Source organism: Bos javanicus, chromosome 13 (assembly GCF_032452875.1).
Source record: "Bos javanicus breed banteng chromosome 13, ARS-OSU_banteng_1.0, whole genome shotgun sequence".
In the NCBI taxonomy this organism is placed as follows: Eukaryota; Metazoa; Chordata; class Mammalia; order Artiodactyla; family Bovidae; genus Bos; species Bos javanicus.
The window spans coordinates 31,662,063-31,687,153 of record NC_083880.1 but is presented as its reverse complement, the minus strand read 5'-3'; the positions used below and the strand labels follow the sequence as shown (position 1 = coordinate 31,687,153).

At 37.4% G+C, this 25,091-nt stretch overlaps 1 protein-coding gene across 10 annotated transcripts in view; it reads left to right on the top strand.

The window, feature by feature from the left end:
* Window positions 1–25,091, top strand: part of TRDMT1 (tRNA aspartic acid methyltransferase 1) — a 104,852-nt gene that overhangs the window by 48,975 nt on the left and 30,786 nt on the right. For 6 of the 10 annotated variants that reach the window (XM_061436148.1, XM_061436143.1, XM_061436141.1 and 3 more), the window contains one exon: window positions 10,410–10,519. The exons of 2 other annotated variants lie outside the window; for them this stretch is intronic. In XM_061436148.1, the coding sequence (XP_061292132.1) occupies window positions 10,464–10,519 (56 nt within the window). In that variant the 5' untranslated portion in view covers window positions 10,410–10,463. Of the gene's footprint in view, window positions 1–2,311; window positions 2,537–10,107; window positions 10,221–10,409; window positions 10,520–25,091 lie in introns of those variants that run through there. 2 more of the 10 variants (XM_061436146.1, XM_061436145.1) reach the window with 2 other exon arrangements.

Below are 25,091 nucleotides of genomic sequence, written 5' to 3'. Positions count from 1 at the left end.
TGCTCCCCACATAGACACGTGCTTAGTCCCTGTGTTTACTCTTATGTCATCTTCTCATTCTTCCCTGGTCAGTATCAAAAACTGCACCTTCTGCTCTGCCTCCCTGTCCCCCTTTCTGTTTGATTTTTACCCTGCTGCTGCTGCTGCTAAGTCGCTTCAGTCATGTCTGACTCTGTGTGACCCCAGAGACGGCAGCCCACCAGGCTCCCCAGTCCCTGGGATTCTCCAGGCAAGAATACTGGAGTGGGTTGCCATTTCCTTCTCCAATGCATGAAAGTGAAAAGTGAAGGTGAAGTCGCTCAGTCGTGTCCGACTCTTGGCGACCCCATGGACTGCAGCCCACCAGGCTCCTCTGTCCATGGGATTTTCCAGGCAAGAGTACTGGAGTGGGGTGCCATTGACTTATCTGGATTTTTACTATAAGCATTTACTATTATCTATCATACTGTTTTACTTGGTTATGTTTCTAATTGCCTCTCCTAAAATGGAATCTCCATCAGGTGGGGATGTTTCTGTGTCAGAATCTTGTTTGTTTTGTGTGTGTAGAGATTTATCTTGTTGACTGTTGTATCATTGGCATCAAGAATAGTGCTTGCACAAAGCAGATACTCAACAAATATTTGAATGAGTAAGTTATAGAGCATGAGCGTTTTATTGACTGTTGATATTGTCAGGTTCGTTTTTAAAGGACATACCAGCTTAAATTTCATAGTGTTTGTGTGACTATAGATATACCAATATAATACCTAAGACTATATAATTTACTAGGTGAGATTATTTTAATTTTTGATAACATATGAAGTTGAATATTTTAAAAATATTTTTACATTTAGTGCTCTTTTTATTTTTAACTGTGTAATACATTTGTTGAAAGTTGGGAAATACTGAGACCATTCTTATTCATTCAGGACATAATTGCTGACTGATTTCTAAGTTCAGTCGCTCAGTCATGTCCGACTCTTTTCGACCCCATGAACCGCAGCACGCCAGGCCTCCCTGTCCATCACCAACTGCCGGAGTCCACCCAAACCCATGTCCATGGAGTCGGTGATGCCATCCAACCATCTTATCCTCTGTCGTCCCCTTCTCCTCCTGCCCCCAATCCCTCCCAGCATCAGGGTCTTTTCATATGAGTCAGCTCTGCACATCAGGTGGCTAAAGTATTGGAGTTTCAGCTTCAACATCAGTTCTTCCAGTGAACACCCAGGACTGATCTGCTTTAGGATGGACTGGTTGGATCTCCTTGCAGTCCAAGGGACTCTATAGACATGCTCTGTTCTCTCCTCCAGAGATTACAGTCTGCTAAGGAAATACCCATGCTGGACAAATGCAGAAGAAAATTTAAAAATTCTATATGATGCTCATGTAGGGCTAATCCTTGTTGAGGATTTAGATTTTATCTTTTCAATCTGTGTCCTACATGGGTCCATGAACACTAAAATAAATTATAGCTTTTTTCACATGGAATATCTTGAATTTTTCTTTGCCAGTAAATGTCTTTGTTAACTTTTGATATTTGATGGTTGTGTGACATTCCATTTTATGGAATGTCCATTCCATTCCACAATTAGGTTGCTTGTAATTTTCACTGTTATAAATAACATGCCATTGATACATCATATGCGTCTTTTCTCTACATCTCTGTTATTGCCTTAAGTACTAGTTTCCTGTTGCTGCTGTAACAGTTGACCATAAACTTAATGGCTTAAAGCAACACAGATATACTCTCTTACAACTCTGGAGGTCAGATGTCTTAACATCAAGGTGTTGCCAGGGCTGGTTCCTTCTGGAGGCCCTAGGAGAGAATCTCCTTCCTGGCCTTTTCCAGTGTTTGTAGGTCACCTGCATTTGGCTCGTGACCCCTTCCTCCATCTTCAGAGCCAGAAGTGTAGCATCTTCACATCTTTCTGCCTGACCTCTGCTTCCCTCATCACATCTTCTTCTCTGACTCTAACCGTCATTCATCCTTCTTGTGATTATACTGGGTCTATCATTATAACCCAGGATAATCTCCTCTTGATCCTTAGTCATATCTGCAAAGTCCCCATTGCTATGTAAGGTAACATTTCACAAGCTTCAGAGATTAGGATGTGGACATCTTTGAGGGGTCTTTATTCTGTCTGCCATACCTTAGGGTATGTGCCCAAGTATAAAATTGGTAAGTTCAAAGCAGTTTTTAGACTTTAGATACATACGGCCAAACTCCTAAAACATTGAATCCTCAATTGATGTTCACATCTGCAGTGAAAATTCCTATCACACCTATATATATATATATATATATTTCAACGTTTGATATTCTTATTTTTAAAAGTCTTTGTACTTTTGATAATAGCAAACATTTATTGAGTGACCACTGTATGGTGAGCACAAATGTAAGAATCTTACAGGTATTAAGTAATTTAATCCTCAGGCAACTGTGATGTAGGTACCTTATTATCTCTGTTTTATAGGTGAAGACACTCAAGAGTTTGTTTAAGTCACACAGTTGGAAAGAGTGAAGCTAAAATTCAAACACAGGCAACGAGCCAACTAGGTATCATATTCTAAATCTTTTCTTGGACTATGTGAACAGATACACACACATGTATGCACATACACACATTTTGAATAAAAGATCTCTTAGTGTGTGCCTGTGACAGCCTTGATTATAAAAAATAATGGTAGCTAATATTTTTGAGTACTATGTGGCTTAGTGAAAAAGGTTTGCGTACAGTCAGGAGGAGTACGGAGGAGGAAAATGAGCAATGAAGTTAATTGAATGCATTTTCCTCTGAGGTCTTAGGACTAGCCTGTGCTTTCTGGTCTAGTGCAGAGTTATAAAATTTCAGTTCAGTTCAGTTGCTCAGTCGTATCTGACTCTTTGCAACCCCATGAACTGCAGCACGCCAGGCTTCTCTGTCCATTACCAACTCCCACAGCCTACTCAAACTCATGTCCATCGTGTCGGTGATGTCATCCAACCAGCTCATCCTCTGTCGTCCCCTTCTCCTCCCTCCTTCAGTCTTTCCCAGCATCAGGGTCTTTTCCAGTGAGTCTCTTCTTTGCATCAGGTGGCCAAAATATTGAAGCATCAGCCTCAGCATCAGTCCTTCCAGTGAATATTCAGGACTGATTTCCCCCAAGATTGACTGGATGGATCTTCTTGCAGTCCAAGGAGATATCAAGAGTCTTCTCCAACACCACAATTCAAAAGCATCAATTCTTTGGCGCTCAGCTTTCTTGAGAGTCCAACTCTCATATGCATACTGGATGTTTTTCCTACTGGAAAAACCATAACTTGGATTAGATGGATATTTGTTGGCAAAGTAATGTCTCTGCTTTTTAATATGCTGTCTAGGTTGGTCATAGGTTTTCTTCCAAGGAGCAAGCATCTTAATTTCATGGCTGCAGTCACCATCCACAGTGATCTTGGAGCCCAAAAGAATAAAGTCTATTACTATTTCCATTGTTTCCCATCTATTTGCCATGAACTGATGGGACCAGATGCCATGATCTTAGTTTTCTGAATGTTGAGTTTTAAGTCAAATTTTTCACTCTCCTCTTTCACTTTCATTAAGAGGCTCTTTAGTTCTTCTTCGCTTTCTGCCATAAAGCAAAGAAAGACTCAGAATGGCAGGAGAGGAGTTTTAATCTTGGGGATCTTTATGATTGATAACATAATTACACTTTTACAATAAGCCTTTGTTTTTCCACTCACAACCAACTAGATACAGAGTACTGATGCTTATGTCATCTGTAAGTTCTTCATTGACTTGGTCAGAATGAACATGTCAGAAATTGTCATCTTTAAATTATGAGAAAGCATCACCAAAAACATGAACAATTCATAGATGTTAATTCACTCACAGCAAATTTATGTAAAATAGTCTTTGTTGTTTAAATCTGTAATAGGCTGCATTACATGTGTTTATTTAAATAAAATGTGTTTTTAAACATGGTTGTGCCTTTAAAGAGTTTAAGGTGAAGGTCTTAGATGTCATGGGGAAAGTGGAGAAGACAGATTTCTATCCCTTGAATTCTGTTAAGTGTTTAAATAGGTGGGCTTCCCAGGTGGCTCAGTGGTAAAGAATCTGCTTGCTAATGCAGGAGACTCAGGTTCCATCTCTGGGTCAGGAAGATTCCCTGGAAAAGAGAATGGCAATCCATTGTAGTATTCTTTCCTGGGAAATCTCCTGGACCGAGGAGCCTGGCGTGCTACAGTCCATGAGCTCGCAAAGAGTCAGACACAACTTAGCAACTAAACAACAACAACAATATTTAAAGAGTTAGCTTTCAACTCATTATATTGGGTGCCATATGTTGATCTTTTAAAAACTATCTCAGTTTAATTCTTGTTGTTTTTTATTCTTTTGACTATTGTGTTGATGGGATAAAATGATGCATTGAGTTACAACTGTTTGCTGGTGTGTGTGTGGGAGGGCCTCTGTGTGTTTTGAGGATGTAGCTAGTGTATAAGAATATATTCTTGTCTGTTCTTGAAATTTACTTTTCTTTTGGTTTTTCAGGGTTATAACAGAGAAGTATTGAATTCTTTTTTTCAAGATAAAAATTTTTTGTTTGCTTTTTACTGATGATAAGTAAGTAAGTAAGTGTTAGTCGCTGAGTCGTGCCTGACTCTTTGTGACCCCATGGACTGCAGCCCACCAGGCCATGAGATTTTCCAGGCAAGGATACTGGAATGGGTTGCCATTTCCTTCTCCAGAGGATCTTCCCAACCCAGGGATCAAACCCGGGTCTCCTGTACTGCAGGCAGATTCCTTACTGATTAAGCAACAAGGGAAGCCCATTATAAAATATAAAATATTTTACTGATTATAAAATACATTATTATTGTAAAAAAAAAAAATCCCACAAATAATCCAAGAAAGTTTAAGAAAGAGGTAAGAATCACCCCAGAATTACACATCTGCCATCAAGATATAGCCCCATTGACAGCTGGCTTTTTTTTTTTTTCTTAATGTGTACACATACACTTTATATTTGCCTCAGTGGGATGATCTCTATGCCATGTATGTTGTTGGCCATGGCATTATTTCATTCCTTTTTATGGCTAGGTAATATTCCATTGTATGTATGTGCCTCATCTTCATCCATTCACCTGCCAGTGGCCTTTAGGTTGTTTCCATGTCTTGGCTGTTGTGCGTAGTGCTGCTATGAACATAGGGGTGCATGTATCTTTTTAAATTACAGTTTTGTGTGGATATATGCCCAGGAGTGGGATTGCTGTATCTTACGGTAACTCTTATTTTTAGCTTTGAGGAACCTCCATACTGTCTTTCAATAGTTAATGTACCAGCTTACATTCCCACCAACAGTGTAGGATGGTTGCTTTTTCACTACACCTTCTCCAGCATTTGTTATTTGTAGACTTCTTTGTGATGGCCATTCTGACCAGTGTGAGGTTGGTACCTCCTTGTAGTTTTGATTTGTATTTCTCTAATAATTAGTGGCGTTGAGCATCTTTTCATGTGCTTGTTGGCCATCTTTATGTCTTCTTCATGGCAAATAGATGGGGGGAGGAGTGGAAACAGCGGCAGATTTTATTTTCTTGGGCTCCAAAATCACTGTGGATGGTGACTGCATCCAGAAATTAAAAGGGGCTTGCTCCTTAGAAGAAAAGCTATGAAAACCTAGACAGCATATTAAAAAACAGATCATCTTGCAGACAAAGGTCAGTATAGTCAATGGTTTTTTCAGTAGTTATATATGGTTGTGAGAGTTGGACCATAAAGAAGGCTGAGCACCAAAAAATTGATGCTTTCAAATTGTGGTGCTGGAGAAGACTCTTGCATGTCCCTTGGACAGCAAGGAGATCAAACCAGTCAATCCTAAAGGAAATCAACCCTGAATATTCATTGGAAGGACTGATCCTGAAACTGAAGCTCCAGTACTTTGGCCACCTGATTAGAAGTGACCCATTGGAAAAGACCCTGATGCTGGGAAAGATTGAAGACAGGACAAAGAGGGGGTGACAGAGGATGAGATGGTTGGATGGCATCTCTGACTCAATGGACATGAGTTTGAGAAAACTCCAGGAGGTAATGAAGGACAGGGAAGTCTGGTGTGCTGCAGTCCATGGAGTTTCAAAGAGTTGGACGTGATTTAGTGACTGAACAACATCAATAATGTTTTCTTTGGAGAAATGTCTATTTAGTTCTGCCCATTTTTCAGTTGGGTTTTTTGATATTTGTTGTTGTTGAGTTGTATGGGCTGATTGTATATTTTAGAAATTAAGCCCTTGTTGGTTGCAGATATTTTCTCCCACTCCATAGGTTGTCTTAGATTTCGTTTTGCTTATGGTTTCGTTTGCTGTGCAAAAGCTTCTAAGTTTGATTAGGTCCCATTTATTTATTTTTGCTTTTATTTCTGTTGCCTTGGGAGACTGACCTAAAAAAAAATTGGTATGATTTATGTCAGAGAATGTTTTGCCTATGTTTTCTTTTAGGAGTTTTATAGTGTCATGCTTTATGTTTAAGTCTTTAAGCCATTTTGGATTTATTTTTGTGTATGGTGTGAGGATGTTCTAACTTTATTGATTTACATGTGGCCATCGAACTTTCCCAGCACCATTTGCTGACTTTTCCCTGTTCTATATTCTATATTCTTGACTCCTTTGTCAAAGGTTAATTGACATAGGTGTGTGGGTTTATCTGGGCTTTTACTCTGTTCCATTATCCATGTATCTGTTTTTATGCCAGTAGCATTTTGATTACTGTAACTTTGTAGTATCATCCATAGTCTAGGAGAGTTTTGCCACCTGCTTTGTTCTTTTTCCTCAGGATTGCTTTGGCAATTCTGGGTCTTCTATGGTTCCATATACATTTTAGGATTATTTGTTCTAGTTATGTGAAAAATGTCATGAGTAATGGATTGCTTTGGACAGGATGGCTGTTTTCACGATGCTAATTCTTCCAATATAAGAGCATGGATTATCTTTCCATTTCTTTGAATCCTGTTCTTTTTTGTTCATTATAGTTCTCAGCATATAAGTTTTTGATCAGGCTTATTCCTAATCAAATTTAATTTTTATTTAATTTTTTGGTATGATTTTTAAAGGAATTTTTTTTTGCATTCCTTTTTTGATATTTCATTGTTAGTGTAAAGAAATGCAACTTATTGTTATATTTGAAGTGTAAGAATCTTTAAAAAGAAGTAGGAAATATACTTTGGCGATCATTTTAAATTCAGAATCCTTGCATGTCTGTTTTTGCTAAATACTTTTTAGTTTTAATTAAGCTTGACTTTGAATGAAAAGAAATAGACATTTGATGTATTCAATTGATCTTCTATTTCACAACTAGATGTCAGTGTTAGCGTACCTGATTACATGTTTCAGGTTGATTATAATGAGGTAATTCAAGAATGACTCACCTATATGAGAAACAGTTCAGAAAAAAATGATAAGGAAAAGAAGAAAAAAAGCAACTTTCCTTATTTCAAAGGAGGCCAGTTAATTTTATATTTACATTCTAAAATGATTTTTACCCACATTAGCTATGTATGAACAATTTAAACTTTTTGATTTATTTGGTTAGGAAAGGCAGGTAGAGTGTTGTGCTTATACCTTTTACTCCCAACAACCAGAGGTTCTCCCTTGCAGCTTTTCCAGAAAGTGTGATCAGAAAAAGGAGGAAAATAATCAGTATTCAAACATGGTGTGTATGTGTGTTTTTTGCCCACTTATTAAGAAACATATTTAAGAGCAGGAATTATGCATGTAATTCCAGTGACATTTCTAACATTTCACTTCAAAGTCTCTCTTGACATAACTAAATCTGCCTTTTTTTTACTTTAAGGCTCATGTAAATAGGAATATGATACCCTTTATCCTTTCCTTGTAGATCTAATCTGACAATTTTTAAAAATAATTTATGCTATGTTCATCTAATTATACAGTATCTCACCTTTTTTAAAATCTATGCTTCCTGTTAATATTAACAAATATGCAATCCATAATAAACCAGAAATATCATGAATAAAATCCAGGTAAAGCAATAGATCAAAATACTGAAAACATGTCCTTCCCTTCTACTTTCCCAACAGATCCTGTGGATCTCTTTTTCCCCAACCCTCTCCCCTCTGAGAATGACTACTCTGGGACCATTTAAAGTGACAGGGCTCCCTTGGGCAAAATCTACTGAATTATATTTGTTTGGATTTTTAAAACACTTTCAAAATCTGTGTATGTAGCTTAACAAAGATTTTTGGAGGCTATAGATTTAAAGTATATGGTAAGAAATATCAAGACAACTTGTCTTTGGAGCTCAGTTTAAGGTTTTGGTAGAATTGAAAGGCATGGTTTTTAAGAGTATTATTTAAGTAGTTTAACTTTTTCCTTAACACACTCATACCTCAAAACAATTCTGTTTTGAAAAGGCAGGGTGAATTAGTGTCAGGAAGATCTTAGTATGTTTATTTTTCATCATGGAAATAACTTTCTAGGTCATGTGGTAGATCGTAATTTTATTACAGTAAAATATGTGCACACAGTGCATTTGTTTATTGACTTTAAAAATCTATTGTTTTCTGAGAAAGAATTTTTGGTTCATCAGTTTTTGTATCACCACATAAAACATGCCTTTGGCAGTTTTTTTTTGGTCAGTTTTTATGTCTTCTGGGCACATAATACAAGAACATAAAATTAATTATTGATTGTGGTACAGATTTGGCACATCACTGTGGGTTTTCAATCAGCCTATAAAAAGAGAAAAATCATATCAACTAACTCCAGGCATTCCCAGCTTGCTGTATATGTAATAGAAATGCAAGCAGGCGGCATCATGCTAATTACAACACTTCCTGTTTAGCAACACAGTGGAATAGTTCAATGAAATTTACTTAATTCCCAGCTCTCTTACAATGATTAGTAGTTGCTTAGTTCTTAACCTTGATTATAAGGTTTGTGATTTTGCAAATTGATTCTTACATACTAATTTTTGTTATTTGTTTAAAAGCCTTCTTCATTTATGTTTCAAGATCTCTCTGATACCTTTGACAAAGATATAATTTAGAACTTAAATTTACTTTATACGAAGGCAGATTAATTATTGGATTTAAACTCAATCAGAGGCAGCTGCTTATGATATTACTAACTGGACCGTGAAGCTTCCAGTGACCTATATACAAGGCAGCAGGGTACCTAGAGAGAGTTGGTCCTAGCCCAGGTTCTTGAGCCTGGTAGTAGACGTGTAGTAAATATTTACTTGGATGCATTTATCCCCTTGTTTCTCTCTGGCATCATCTTTCCTAGGCCTCAGTGTAGTGTTGTGATTGTTTCTGAGTGTGTGTTTGCTTCCTCTTTGCCCCATCTTCTGTGATCTGGTTTTTATTTCCAGGTCCTTGTTACATGCGGCCTAGCTCCTCACATCCTAATGTTTTTCTCTTTAATTTTTTGATATTTGGGCTGCCAAATTTAACTATTAAAAGAAATGGTTATTAAAGAAATAGGTATTTGGAGCCACTATTTAACTTTGTAATACTTTCTCTGATGATTTTCCTAAGACCTCTCCAATACTTTTATTTCAAGTACTCTTCACATTTTCTACTGATTTGGGACAGGGTTTACACATAATTGGGTTTGTATGTGTTTTGAGAAAGAAGTGCAAAGAGGGTGATAATTGCAAAATACAACAGCAGTTACAAATTTTGACTGCTATTTTAAGACTATACCAAAATTCTCTGAATCTGAAAGCATTATGAAAACGCCTTTCTTCAGCTGCAAGACAGAGCAATGAAGGAAGACATGCACTTGTAATTATTTCTCTTGCTCTTCTTATGTTCTCTCCTGATCTGTCAAAATTTTTAAATTTTGGTCTGTGAAATTTTTATATTTGGACACAAATTAATTTTTCATTCCATTTAAAAACTTACCAAAGCATTCAAGGAGTGAATTCTGTGATATGTGAGTTACATGTTAATAAAGCTATTAAAAAAAAATTTACCTGAAACTTACCAAAACTTACCTAAAAGTATTTCCAGTGGTAGTGGGAAGCACAACTGTATTAATGTTAGAAGATGAGGAACAAATTGTAGTTAATTTCTAAATTTCCAAGCCATTTGACTTTTAAGAATATCTTTCACTTTTATGTTTTTGGTTTAATTTAGGAAAACTTTCCATATGACTCATAAATGTATACCTTAATGGAGGAAGGAAAGCAAATATGAAACATTTGTCTTATTTTTGGCACCAGAATGTTGTTGAGAGAGATGAACCAGAGGTACATAAATATTCCACTTCCCACCTGGTTCTTCCTGGCTTTGTTGTCGACTGACAACCTGAGATCTGACTAGATAATTGAGGAAGTGAGGAAATGTACTACAAAATTCTGTTATTTTAGCCCTTTTCTATAATGAACAAATTGATCTTCAGGACTTGACATTCTAAGATATTCCATTTATCATTACAGAAAGCTGTATACCTGCACAAGTGGTGGCTGCTGTTGATGTAAACACTGTTGCTAATGAAGTATACAAGTATAATTTTCCTCACACACAGTTACTGGCCAAGACAATTGAAGTGAGTAACAATTATTATTCTTTTAATAAGTATATAGCAAGTAAAAATGTGATTGAGGAATACTGCAAGATACTGATTTTTGGTGTCTTCATTTGAAGATAAGTCATATATAAATGAAAAGGTTTAGGAGAAGGGAATTAAATTTATATTTTTTAATTCTGTCAGAAGGTAGCATGTAATTTTTTTTCTTTTTTCCTTTTTAAAAATTTCTAGCTTTAGAGAGATAAGATCAGTAATTTGGTCTTGAAAGAATTGAAAAGTAAGCATATACTCTACTTCTAAATGTTTAGTTTTATAATGATATTAAACTTGGCTTAATTCTTAATTTTTAACCAGTACTCAGGTACAGTATGGAGAAGGCAATGGCACCCCACTCCAGTACTCTTGCCTGGAAAATCCATGGACGGAGGAGCTTGGTGGGCTGCAGTCCATGGGGTCGCTAAGAGTCAGACACGACTGAGCGACTTCACTTTCACTTTTCACTTTCATGCACTGGAGAAGGAAATGGCAACCCACTCCAGTGTTCTTGCCTGGAGAATCCCAGGGACGGGGGAGCCTGGTGGGCTGCCGTCTCTGGGGTCGCACAGAGTTGGACACGACTGAAGCGACTTAGCAGCAGCAGCAGGTACAATATATATATAGCAGGAGGGAAAAAAGAGAAAATGAAAAAAAAACCATTGGTTATATTATTGGGTTGGCCAAAAAAGTTCATTCAGGTTTTTCTGTAAAGGTGTAGGCAAAAACCGGGATGAATTTTTTGGCCAACCCAATACTTACTGAATGCTACTTAAAAAAAAAAAAATTTTTTTTATTTTTAATTGAAGAATAATCACTTTACAATATTGTGTTGGTTTCTGCAATACATCAACATGAATCAGCCATAAGTATACATATGTCCTCTCCCTCTTAAATCTCCCTTCCACCTCTCACTCCATCCCACTCCTCTAGGTTGTCACAGAGCCCCAGTTTGAGTTTGAGTCATACTGTAATTCCACTGGCTATCTATTTTACATATGGCAGTGTATATGTTTCCATGATACTCTCTTCTTGTTGACGCCTGTCAAGGTTAAAGATAGTTTTTTGCTTGTGATGAACTCAGCAGAAGTATTTAATACATTGTTACTTTCAAAATACAGTGTAATATGAAATTGTGTTTTTTCTCCCAGTCTTATGTTGTGCAAAATTTTACACATATTTCTCATGAAACTGTAATTTATATGCAAGAAACTGTACTCTTTGTGTATAGTTTGAGTTTTGACCAATGTCCATGGGGTTGCAAGACTTGGACAAGACAGCACACACACACTCACACAACATCCGCTACCCTAAAATGCTCCTAAGTGTCAGTCTCTTACCCAGCCCTAGCAACCACTGATCTGCTTTCAGTCATTACAAATTAAATATTCTATTTCTAGTATACCATAAATAAAATCATGAGTGTAATTTTTCTGAGTGTGACTTCTTTTGTTTAGGGTAATGTTTTTTGCATTGTATCAATCAGTAGTTGCCTCTTCATTACTATTCCATGATATTCTGTATGTACAGGTATTTGTGGAAATTTCATATTGCAAAATGTGTATCCGTTCACATGTTTGACATTTAGATTGTTTCTAGTTTTTGACTATTATAAAAAGGTTGCTATGAAGATCCATGTATAAGTTTTTGTGTAGACTTTTTTTTTCTTGTGGGTAAATACCGAGGAGTAGAATTGCTGGAGTGTATGATAGACTTCTTTAATTTTATGAGAAAATGCCAACTGTTTCACGTAGTGTTCATACCATTTTATACTCACACAGTCAGTGTTTAAGTGTTTCAGTTATTTTACATCTTTACCAAAAGTTGCTATTGTCAATCTTTTAAATTTTAGCCTCTCTTGTGAGCATACAGTGATATTATGATTTCAATTTGCATTTCCCTGGTGACTAATAATGTTGAGTACTTTTTTATTGGCCATTTCTATGTCTTCTTTAATGAAATTTCTTTTTTACTTTTTTTTTTTTAATTGGTGTGTTTGTGCTTTTTCATACTGTTCATGGGGTTTTCAAGGCAAGAATACTGAAGTGGTTTGCCATTCCCTTCTCCAGTGGACCTAAACTGTGGAAAATTCTGAAAGAGTTGGGAATATCAGACCACCTGACTTGCCTCTTGAGAAATTTGTATGCAGGTCAGCAAGCAACAGTTAGAACTGGACACGGAACAACAGACTGGTTCCAAATAGGAAAAGGAGTACGTCAAGGCTGTATATTGTCACCCTGCTTATTTAACTTATATGCAGAGTATATCATGAGAAACGCTGGACTGGAAGAAGCACAAGCTGGAATCAAGATTGCCGGGAGAAATATCAATAACCTCAGATATGCAGATGACACAACCCTTATGGCAGAAAGAGAAGAAGAACTAAAAAGCCTCTTGATGAAAGTGAAAGAGGAGAGTGAAAAAGTTGGCTTAAAGCTCAACATTCAGAAAACTAAGGTCATGGCATCTGGTCCCATCAGTTCATGGGAAATAGATGGGGAAACAGTGGAAACAGTGTCAGACTTTATTTTGGGGGCTCTAAAATCACTGCAGATGGTGACTGCAGCCATGAAATTAAAAGACGCTTGCTCTTTGGAAGAAAAGCTATGACCAACCTAGACAGCATATTCAAAAGCAGAGACATTACTTCGCCAACAAAGGTCCTTGTAGTCAAGGCTATGGTTTTTCCAGTAGTCATGTATGGATATGAGAGTTGAACTATAAAGAAAGCTGAGTGCCAAAGAATTGACGCTTTTGAGTTGTGGTGTTGGAGAAGACTCTTGAGAGTTCCTTGGACTGCAAGGAGATCCAACCAGTCCATCCTAAAGGAGATCAGCCCTGAGTGTTCATTGGAAGGTCTGATGTTGAAGCTGAAACTCCAATACTTCGGCCACCTGATGCAAAGAACTGACTCATTAGGAAAGACCCTGATGCTGGGAAAGATTGAAGGTGAGAGGAGAAGGGGATGACAGAGGATGAGATGGTTGGATGGCATCACCGACTCAATGGACATGAGTTTGGATAAACTCCAGGAGTTGGTGATGGACAGGGAGGCCTGACGTGCTACAGTCCATAGGGTTGCAAAGGGTTGGACACAACTGAGCAACTGAACTGAACTGAACTGATATTTGTGCTATTATCATTTAGTTTTAAGAAATGTTGACATTTTCTGGTTTCACATTGTTTGTCATAAATATTTTCTTCAATTCTGTAATTTGTCTTTCCTTAACTGTGTTCACGAAGTGCAGGAGTTATTTATCTTTTTTTTCTCTTTTATGGGACAGTTTTTCTGTCTTGCGAAGTCTTTGTTTACTCCATTTTTTCCTGTTAGTTTTATAGCTTTGGCTTTTACATTTAGGTTTATGACCCATTTAAATGGTTACGTTTTGTGTGTGGTCTCAGGTAGGAGTAATTTTTTTTTTTTAAGTGCATATAAAATTATCCTAACACCATTTTCTGAAAAGACTATCCTTTCCACAAATTCTTTGACATCTTTGTTAAAAAATAGCAGATCATATGTGTGTGAGTAAATTTCTGAATTCTCTCTTCAGTAGTATCTATGTTTTTATCCTTATATCAATAACACACTATTGTTTATTGTATCTTTATAATATGTACTAAATTCAGGCAGTGTAAGTTCTCAAAATTCTGAATTTATTTTTTAAGATTATTTTGGCTACTCTCTAATTTACATTTCTGTATAAATTTCAGAATCAGCTTGCCAATTTCTACCTAAAAAAGGTATTTTGATTGAAATTTCAGTGAGTGGTTTTGGAAGAACTGATCTCTTCATAAAATAATCTTCCAGTTTATGAATATGATATCTCTTCACTTATTTAGGTCTTTATTAATTTGTATCAGCTATATTTTATAGTATTTAGTTAATATTTTGTAATATTTATTAACCTGGTATCCTGTAACTTTGCTATATTGACTTATTGGTTCTGATAACCTTAATGTTGATTTTTTAGGATTTTTAACATATACAGTTCTATTGTCTGAGGAAAAAAAGTTATACTTTTCCCTTCCAACCAGTATGACTTTTTCCTTGTCTTATTGCATTGTCTAGGACCTTCTTTACAGTGTTGAATAAAAAGTGTGACTTTGGACATTCCTGCCTTCTGCCAGATATTAGGGGAGAATTATTTAGTCATTTATCATTTAACATCTTAGATGTTAGTTGTATATTTTTCATGTATTACATGTTTAGAGGAACATGGATATTTAGAAGCAGGTGAAGAAAGGAGAAGAAGACTGGCAAAGAGGTTGGAGGAGTAATAGGTCTTGGAGTTTTAAGTGTCAAAGTAGGAGAGAATTTCAAAAACAAGAGAAGAATTGGTCAGAGGGATGGCAGTAGCTTTAGAAACTGGCTTTTTTTAAAAAAAAAATTTAAATGCTTCTGTGAGAGGAACCGGGAAATAGATGGGGAAACAGTGGAAAGAGTGTCAGACTTTATTTTTCTGGGCTCCAAAATCACTACAGATGGTGACTGCAGCCATTAAATTAAAAGACGCTTACTCCTTGGAAGGAAAGTTATGACCAACCTAGATAGCATATTCAAAAGCAGAGACATTACTTTGCCAACAAAGGTTCGTCTAGTCAAGGCTATGGTTTTTCCTGTGGTCATGTATGGATGTGAGAGTTGGACTGTGAAGAAGGCTGAGCGCTGAAGAATTGATGTTGTTGAACTGTGGTGTTGAGAAGACTCTTGAAAGTCCCTTGGACTGCAAGGAGGTACAACCAGTCCATCCTAAAGGAGATCAATCCTGGGTGTTCATTGGAAGGACTGATGCTAAAGCTGAAACTCCAGTACTTTGGCCACCTCATGCGAAGAGTTGACTCATTTGAAATACTCTGATGCTGGGAGGGATTGGGGGCAAGAGGAGAAGGGGATGACAGAGGATGAGATGGCTGGATGGCATCACTGACTCGATGGACGTGAGTCAGAGTGAACGCCGGGAGTTGGTGATGGACAGGGAGGCCTGGCGTGCTGCGATTCATGGGGCCGCAAAGAGTCGGACATGACTGAGCGACTGATCTGATCTGATCTGATCTGATGAGAGGAACCGGGAGACACAGGTTTGATCTCTGTGTCGGGAACATCCCCTGGAGGAAGAAATGGCAGCCCACTCCAGTATTCTTGCCTGGGAAATCCCATGGACAGAGGAGTCTAGCAGGCTACAGCCCATGGGGTCGCAAAGAGTCGGACATGACTGAAGCGACTGAGTATGAGCATGCCTTTTATTAAGTTGAGGAAATTTCCTTTTATTTCATTTTCTAAGAATTTGTATTATGAATGAATAGGTTTTGAATTTTGTCAAAAACTTTTTTTTATCATTTAACACGATTATATAATTTGCCCTTTTATTCTGTTAATATGGCAATCATATCAACTCCTTTTTTGAATGTTAAGTCAATATTGCATTCCTAGGGTAAATCTGACTTTTTTATGATATAGAATCAGTTTTATGTTAAACTGCATCATAGTTGCTAATATTTTATTAAGTATTTTTACATTTATCTTTGTAGGTGACTTTTGTACTTTCCTCATAAAATATTTGTGTGGTTTTGATATTAGGGCGATATCAATACTAGCTTTATATTGGGCTGAAAGTTTATTTGGGTTTTCTGTAAGATGGTATGGAAAAACTCAAATGAACTTTTTGGCCAACCCGGTTGGCTTCACAGACTCTTATTTTCTCTAAAAGTCTGTGAAGAACAATTATTAGATCTTCTATAAATAATAGCATTTCATCAGTGGAGCCATCTGGACCTGTAGTTTTCTTTGTGGGAAGGTTTTTAATTATGAGTAAAGTGTCTGCCTACAATGTGGGAGACCTGGGTTTGATCCCTGGGTCAGGAAGATCCTCTGGAGAAGGAAACGGCAACCCACTCCAGTACTCTTGCCTTTTAAATTATGAGTTTATTTATCTGTTATAAGACTATTGAGGCTTTCTATTTATTTTTCATTCCATTTTGGAAATTTGTGTCTTTGAAGAAATTTATCTTTTACTCTAATTTGTCAAGCATATTGACATAATGTTGTTCATATTTCCTTATTTCCATTGTTTATCATTCCTGATGTTAGTAATTTTTATCTTTTCTGTTTTTTCCTCTACTACTAAAGCTAGAGCCTTACCAAATGTATTGCTTTTTTCAAGTAAACAGGTTTAGATGGAATTGATTTTATCTATTATTCATTTGTACTATTTCACTAATTTCTACTCATCTTTTTTGTTCTTTTCTACTTTGTGTTTAATTTACTCTCTGTTACACTGCTTGCATTGGGACTTTAGATGACTGACTTGAGTTTGTGTTTCTTTTTTAATGCAAATATAGAATGTCGTACATTTTCTTAAATTTCAGCTAGAAATCACAAATTTTCATATGTCTTATGTTCATTTTCATTCAGCTCAAAGTATTTTCTAATTTCCCCTCTGATTTTGTCTTTGGCTTATGTGTTAATTTGTAAGAATGGCTCTAAAATTTCCAAATATTTAGGAATTTTTCAGATATCTTTCTGTTACTGATTTCTCATTTCTGTTTTATTTTGTATTTTGGTGTCATACTGTGTATGATTTTAGTTATTTTAAATTGGTTGAGACTTGTGTTATGGCCCAGAATTCACTCTGTCTAGTGAATGCTTTGTGTCCTGTTGGAAAGAATGTGTATTCTGTTTTTGTTGAGTGGACATTTATAAATGTCATTTGGGTCAAGTTAGTTGATAGTATTGTCAGTTTTTCTGTATCCTTACTGACTTTTTCCTATCAATTGCTGAGAGAATGTTATAATATCCAAGCACAACTGTGAATGTCTATTAACTCCTTTTAGTTTTTGCTTGATTTTATCCAGAGCTCTTTTATTAAGTGTATATGCTTTATGATTGTTTTCTTGATTAATTGACCTGTTTATCATTATGAAATATTCCTCTTTATCCCTCAGAATTATTTCTTGTTCTGAAGTCTACTTTCTTGATATTAATATAGCTTCTTAAATTAATATAACTTCTGCTTTCTTATGGTTAGTGTTTGTATGCATATATTTTATCCATCCTTTTAATTGTGCCTCTTTTTCTGGCTGTGCCATGTGGCTTGCTAGATCTTAGTTCCCAGACCAGGAATTGAATCTGTGCCCTTGACAGTGAAAGTGCAGAGTCGTAACCACTGGACCACCAGAGAATTCCCAGTCCTTGCATTTCAATTAGATTTATTATAAGATCCCTTCATATTCACTGAGACTGTTCATTTTTAGTCTATTCTACTCCGTTTGCTTTGTTTTAGAAGCACACTATATTGCTGTATCTTTAAGAGGTTATTTTTGATATGTAACTGTTCATTTTAGATATTTTTCATTTCTAGAAGTTTCAATTAATTCTTTTTTATGTTCTTGTCTCCTTATAATATTTTCGTTTTCCTTTAAGTATTTGAACAAATTAATGATATTTATAATGACTGTTTTAAAATCTTTGTTAATTCCAGCATGTCATTGTTGAGTTTGTTTCTATTGATGGATTCTTCCTCCATTCACCCCCATTTGTTATGGGTCACATTATCTTGTTTAATTAGCATTGTAGTAGTTTTTTATTGGGAGCCTAACATTGTACGTTTTACATTTTTGAGTGCTGGAGTTTACCGTAATCGTTTAAAGACCGTTGGATTTTGTTCTCAGAAGCAGTTAATTTCAGATCATCTTGATTCTTTTTGAGGCTTATTTTAAGCATTTCAGAGTGTATGTGGAGTAGCCTTTACTGTAAGGGTAGTCTAATCTTTGGAGAAGGCAGTGGCACCCCACTCCAGTACTTTTGCCTGGAAAATCCCATTGATGGAGGAGCCTGGAAGGCTGCATTCCATGGGGTCGCTGAGGGTCAGACACGACTGAGCAACTTCACTTTCATGCATTGGAGAAGGAAATGGCAACCCACTCCAGTGTTCTTGCCTGGAGAATCCCAGGGACGGGGGAGCCTGGTGGGCTGCCGTCTAGGGGGTCACACAGAGTCGGACACGACTGAAGTGACTTAGCAGCAGCAGCAGTCAAATCTTACTATTAATATGCGACCTTTCTTTGATTGCTAGCTATTGGGTGTCCAATGTTCTCAACTAGGTTGTGGTGGTAACTCGAATGATCTCTTGCCCTGAGATCTGGGAACTTTTTTGGCTTACAGCTTCCCAATAATGGTTCTTTTCCTGGAAGTTGCTCTGTCAAGCATTTTGCCTGATAGATGCACAGGTATGCTCAGCAGGACACTCAAAGGGAGTGTTATGCAGATTTCTGTATTTCATTACTTATGCAGCTTCTTTTAGTGTGGTAGTCTTGCTCTGCAAATTCTAGTCACCTTGACCTTGAATGCCAGTGTCTCTCTTCAACTCATCTTCTTTCCCAGGTACAGTGTGAGTGTCCTTTCCCTTCACTGCTGTGTGGAAATTATCTCCAGGTAGAAAGTCTAATTATCTTCAACTTTTTTTTTTTTGTCTTTTTCCAAGGAATGGTAGTCCTATCTGCCTGTGGTCCAATATCTGAAAATAGTTATTACATTTCTCCCAGTTTTCTAGTTAATTTATAGAAGGAAAGTAAGTCTCTTAGAATTTACTCCCTCCAGACAGAAGCAAAAGTCTCACAAATTTTATTTAAGTAAGATACAATTCATTATACCATGAAGTCCACCACTTTAAAGTGTATACTTTTAGCATTTTTCTTTTTTCATTTACTGACAAAGTTGTGTAAAGATTGCCACTTTCTAATTCTAGTCCGTTCTCATCCCTGTAAAAAGTAATCTGGTGCCCATTAGCAGTGACTCCCATTTCTCCCTCCCTCCAGGCCCTGGAAGCCACTAATCTACTTTCTGCCTCTATGGATTTGACTTTTCTAGGCATTTCATGTAAATGGGATCATATAATACGTGGCCCTTTTTTGTCTGGGTTCTTGCGTGTCAGTGCTTCGTTTCCCTTAATGGCTGAATAATATTCCATTATATGGATGTACCACATTTTGTGTATCCAACAGGTTTGTCTTAAGCTTTCTTTTAGCTGGATATGAAATAGGGCCATTTCCTGGCTCTGTGATTGGGTATTTACAAGGTAAAAGTCATCTATTTATGTGTTGAAGAACATCTGTCACTGATATTGAGAACAGAATGTTTTTCTGCATGGGCCTCATCAAGAGAAGTACTATGGGTATAACATCACCTTTCCAGTAACTGGTAGAGTACACTTCATGAACATCATGGCAAACTGCACTAAGTCTGCCAGTCTCATCATGGATGTAGGGCAGAAGTAAATACAGGGTCAGGAGAAACATAGCTGCTGAAAAGTAACTGGTTTGACTCATATGTAGGCAATCTGCATTTAGGTTCCAAAATTTCTGTGACATAGATTATGATAGCAAAATTTATTTTATTTAAAAAAGTTGCATCTAAGTTTAAATTTAATGTAAATGTTTAAAAGTTGATGCAGCCAAATATCCAATTCAGCAAGGGTTTTCTCCCACTGAACAAAATATGAAACAACAACACAATCTCAGTAAAGCACCCATTACGTTTGATGACTTAACCTTTTTTTCTTTTTTACCTTCTAAGGGAAACTGTGAGACACTTTACATATTTGGGGTTCCCAACTACATGCCAGAAGAAATTTGGGGGCATTTAGAATAATATATATGTAACCATTTTTCTAGTGATAGCTCTATTTCAATACTAGTTTTAATAGATGATAATAAGTCATATTATCTGCATATGAAATAAGAATACTAGGGAGAGGAAAGAATGGAGATAGGTAGCTCCCACTCATTTGAGAAGAGAGAATCAGTTCATTAAAACCATGTCTATGAGAAAAAAGTCGATGTGCCTTCCTACAGCTGTTAGTCTCTTCTTGGATGTTCTCTTCAGCCCTGTTCTGTAATGGAAAGAGTGTGTGTCATGTCCAGATCACATGTATCAGAAGTACATTGAGGGTCATGCTTAAAAAGTAGTTGGAAGTTTAATGGAGAACTTAGGAGTAATGAGGGACTTAAGAGATTTTAAGTTTCATAAGCGGGAGGAGAAGGGGACGACAGAGGATGAGATGGCTGGTTGGCATCACCGACTCAATGGACATGAGTTTGAGTGAACTTCAGGAGTTGGTGATGGACAGGGAGGCCTGGTGGGCTGCAGTCCATGGGGTCACAAAGAGTTGGCCATGACTGAGTGACTGAACTGAACTGAACTGAAAACAACATATTCTGATCAACTGAAATTTGAGAACATTGACTTCATGCAAGTTATTGAGCCCTTAGAGGAACACAGATATGCCTGAGAACTAGTCTTTACCTGTGGAAACTTACTGCTTAGTGCAGAAGTTGGACTTGTGAACAGTTTTCTTTGGGACTTCTGATTGTGACAAAGACAAGATATTTCTATTCTGAAATTATATTTCTTTTCCTAATAGAAATAAGAGAAAAGAGGGGATGGGAAACCATTATGAATGAAAATAGGATTTAAACAGAAACCAAAACAAAAAAGAAAACTGAGAAAAATAATGTCAGATGTAGTGGCACTAAGACATAGTGAATGAAGATGGCAAAGTTGCATTCAATTTAGATCTCTCTGTGCATCATGCAGCTTTGAGAAGGACAAGGGAGGAGACAAAGCAGACCCAGCAATTGTTTGTTCAAAGTGAAGAGAAGAGACATTAAAACATTCCGAATCACTGGGCTGAAAACATCACTGCAAGCTCTGCAGACTTCTTGCTCATTCTAAATGCGAGAACATGGTTAAGGACAGAGGCATGGTCTTAAGTTAGAGAGCTTTCTGGGTTCTTCCCAGAAACTGCAGTGACAAAGTACCTACTCTTTCTTTCATCTTTTTAGCAAATTTCTAGATTCAAGTGATCTCCATTAAAAAAATATATATCAGATCAGATCAGATGAGTCACTCAGTCGTGTCCGACTCTTTGCGACCCCATGAATCACAGCATGCCAGGCCTCCCTGTCCATCACCAACTCCCAGAATTCACTGAGACTCACGTCCATCGAGTATTAGTAATTAGAAAGGAGCCTTTGAGGCTATGCTGATAGAGTACTTTTTGAAGGAAGGAAGTAACATAAACAAGCAGAATATTTACAGAAAAATTGTATGAAGAAGCAGAAGAAAATTACAAACACACATCTCCATTAGTTTGAAACCTTAAATAAAACTTGGTATCTTCAGGAACTCAAATAAATGTATTGTTGTTCAGTCACAGTCATGCCCTATTCTTTGCAACCCCATGGACTGTAGTGTGCCAGGCTTCCCTGTCCTTCACCATCTCCCAGAGTTTGCTCAAACTCTTGTCCATTGAATCAGTGGTGCCATTCAATCATTTCTTCCTCTGTTGTCCCCTTCTCCTCCTGCCTTCAATCTTTCCCAGCATAAGGGTCTTTTCTAATGAGTCGGCTCTGTGCATCAGGTGGCCAAAGTATTGGAGCTTCATTCAAAAGCGATAATAAGACAATAGACTTGAAAACTATCAGTGGTCTGGGAAGAAGAAAAAAAGATGAGAAAAATAAAACCATTATAGAAATAAAAGCTATGTCAGAGTGGCAAACAAAAGACAGCAAAACAAACGGGGCAAAAGCATTAACAGAAGTAAATGAAAAACATTCCTGAAATAAAACCTCCAACAATTCATGAACTGTATTACCTGTGAACCCTTATTGAAAAAAATGATTCAGTCACTTAATCTAACTAAGCAAGAGATGAATCAGAGTGGAAAACCCAGAAATAAAGCTGCCATGTTAGGAAGGAAATTATGGTCAGGAAGCAAGGTGAGAGTGTCATAAATCTTTGCAGTGTAAAAATACTATAATTGGAGTAGGACGGGAAAGTGAGACTCAAAAAATATGTCTGTTCTTTGAAAGATAAATGAAGCTTTAGGTTTTTAGGACATTATTTCATGTTGTTGTCAGGAGCTCAGCTGAGCTGTCAGGGATCAGAGTAGCTGATTAAAGCAACAAGGCAAAAGTGAAAGAGTGAAGCCTTAATTACTTGCTATAGAGAAAATGTCTATGCCCTGCCCCCTGTTGTGTTTCCCTAGGGTACAGCACCCTGCTGGGAAGTTGAGTGGATCAGCAGACATGGGAGTCAGCTAACAGTTGAGGGAGCCCCTGGTATTGGAGGAGAGAGTGAGATTTGCTGGGTATAGTCATAGCAAGAGAAATAACTTCAAGGGCTCCTCCTCCTCCCAGAAGGAGGCCTTGGCAGAAATAGATGGCGGCTGAAGAGGACTCTGTGCCCACAGACAGAGAGACCTTGGAATGCAAATAAGTGAAGAGCATGACCTTCCAGGGGGCCGGAGACCTTGCACTTGCTCTCAGAGACTGCCAGGCACTGGCCTTGCACAAAGTCTGGAGTTGGGAGGATGACTTTGCCCAGCACCTGCTGGGTGAAGCCTTTGTCATGGCAATGTGGTCAGGCCTGAAAAGTGCATGTATGTTTTTAACCAAGAACAGGACAGTTACAAAGATAATTGGTAATAAAACTAAAATCTGGTATTTATCTAGATCAGATCAGATCAGTCGCTCAGTCGTGTCTGACTCTTTGCGACCCCATGAATTGCAGCACACCAGGCCTCCCTGTCTATCACCAACTCCCGGAGTTCACCCAGACTCACATCCATTGAGTAGTGATGCCATCCAGCTGTCTCATCCTCTGTCGTGCCCTTCTCCTCCTGCCCCCAATCCCTCCCAGCATCAGAGTCTTTTCCAATGAGTCAACTCTTCGCATGAGGTGGCCAAAGTACTGGAGTTTCAGCTTTAGCATCAGTCCTTCCAATGAACACCCAGGGCTGATCTCCTTCAGAATGGACTGGTTGGATCTTGCAGTCCCTTGCAGTCCAAGGGACTCTGAAGAGTCTTCTCCAACACCACAGTTCAAAAGCATCAATTCTTCAGCGCTCAGCCTTCTTCACAGTCCAACTCTCACATCCATACATGACCACAGGAAAAACCATAGCCCTGACTAGATGAACCTTTGTTGGCAAAGTAATGTCTCTAATTTTGAATATGCTCTCTAGGTTGATCATAACTTTCCTTCCAAGGAGTAAGCATCTCTTAATTTCATGGCTGCAGTCACCATCTGTAGTGATTCTGGAGCCCCCAAAAATAAAGTCTGACACTGTTTCCACTGTTTCCCCATCTATTTCCCATGTAGTGATGGGACCGGATGCCATGATCTTCGTTTTCTGAATGTTGAGCTTTAAGCCAACTTTTTCACTCTCCCCTTTCACTTTCATCAAGAGGCTTTTTAGTTCTTCTTCACTTTCTGCCATAAGGGTGGTGTCATTTGCATATCTGAGGTTATTGATATTTCTCCCGCTAATCTTGATTCCAGCTTGTGTTTCTTCCAGTCCAGCATTTCTCATGATGTACTCTGCATATAAGTTAAATAAGCAGGGTGACAATATACAGCCTTGACGTACTCCTTTTCCTATTTGGAACCAGTCTGTTGTTCCATGTCCAGTTCTAACTGTTGCTTGCTGACCTGCATACAAATTTCTCAAGAGGCAGATCAGGTGGTCTGGTAGTCCCATCTCTTTCAGAATTTTCCACAGTTTATTGTGATCCACACAGTCAAAGGCTTTGGCATAGTCAGTAAAGCAGAAATAGATGCTTTTCTGGAACTCTTTTGCTTTTTCCATGATCCAGCGGATGTTAGCAATTTGATCTCTGGTTCCTCTGCCTTTTCTAAAACCAGCTTGAACATCAGGAAGTTCATGGTTCACATACTGCTGAAGCCTGGCTTGGAGAATTTTGAGCATTACTTTACTAGCGTGTGAGATGAGTGCAATTGTGCGGTAGTTTGAGCATTCTTTGGCATTGCCTTTCTTTGAGATTGGAATGAAAACTGACCTTTTCCAGTCCTGTGGCCACTGCTGAGTTTTCCAAATTTGCTAGATAGGATATGGAAAATTACTAGTTACTGCAATATAAGTATGTGAGCTGAAAACTTGCTGGGTTTGTGCATCGTTGTATTCCCAGACCTATCACAGTGCTTAGCATATTATAGATACTCTGAAATATTGGTGAGTTAGATTATGAACATCATCTAATGAACTACATATTGTGCCTAGAAAATGGAAAAATGCCAGGCATAACAGATATTTCAGAACTGATATTAGATAAGATCTGTCTAAAGGCAAAATGTATTTATGAGTCATAGAAAATTGCTTTATAATGGGGATTAATACAATGATCAAGAAAGTTCTGTTCTTGAATAAAACATGTAATTTTGAACAAATTATTCATGAACAAAACATCAGAGTTCATAGGGCAGAAAATAGTATGAAATATCCACTCAGTAAGTTTTTATTGAAGATTTACCATGTGCCACAATATTTTAGTTCTCTTTAGATTAACAATAAATTCACTAAAACAGTCAAAAGTTGTTGTTTACTAATCTATCGATTTCTTCCTAAAGTTTAAATGAAAATTAAGTGTAAGAATGACCAGGAAGCTTTTTGAGAAGAGAAGTAATAACACAAGTAGTATGACAAAGTTGCTCATCAACACTCAATAAATGAAGTTACTGCATGAAGTTGATCTAATGTTT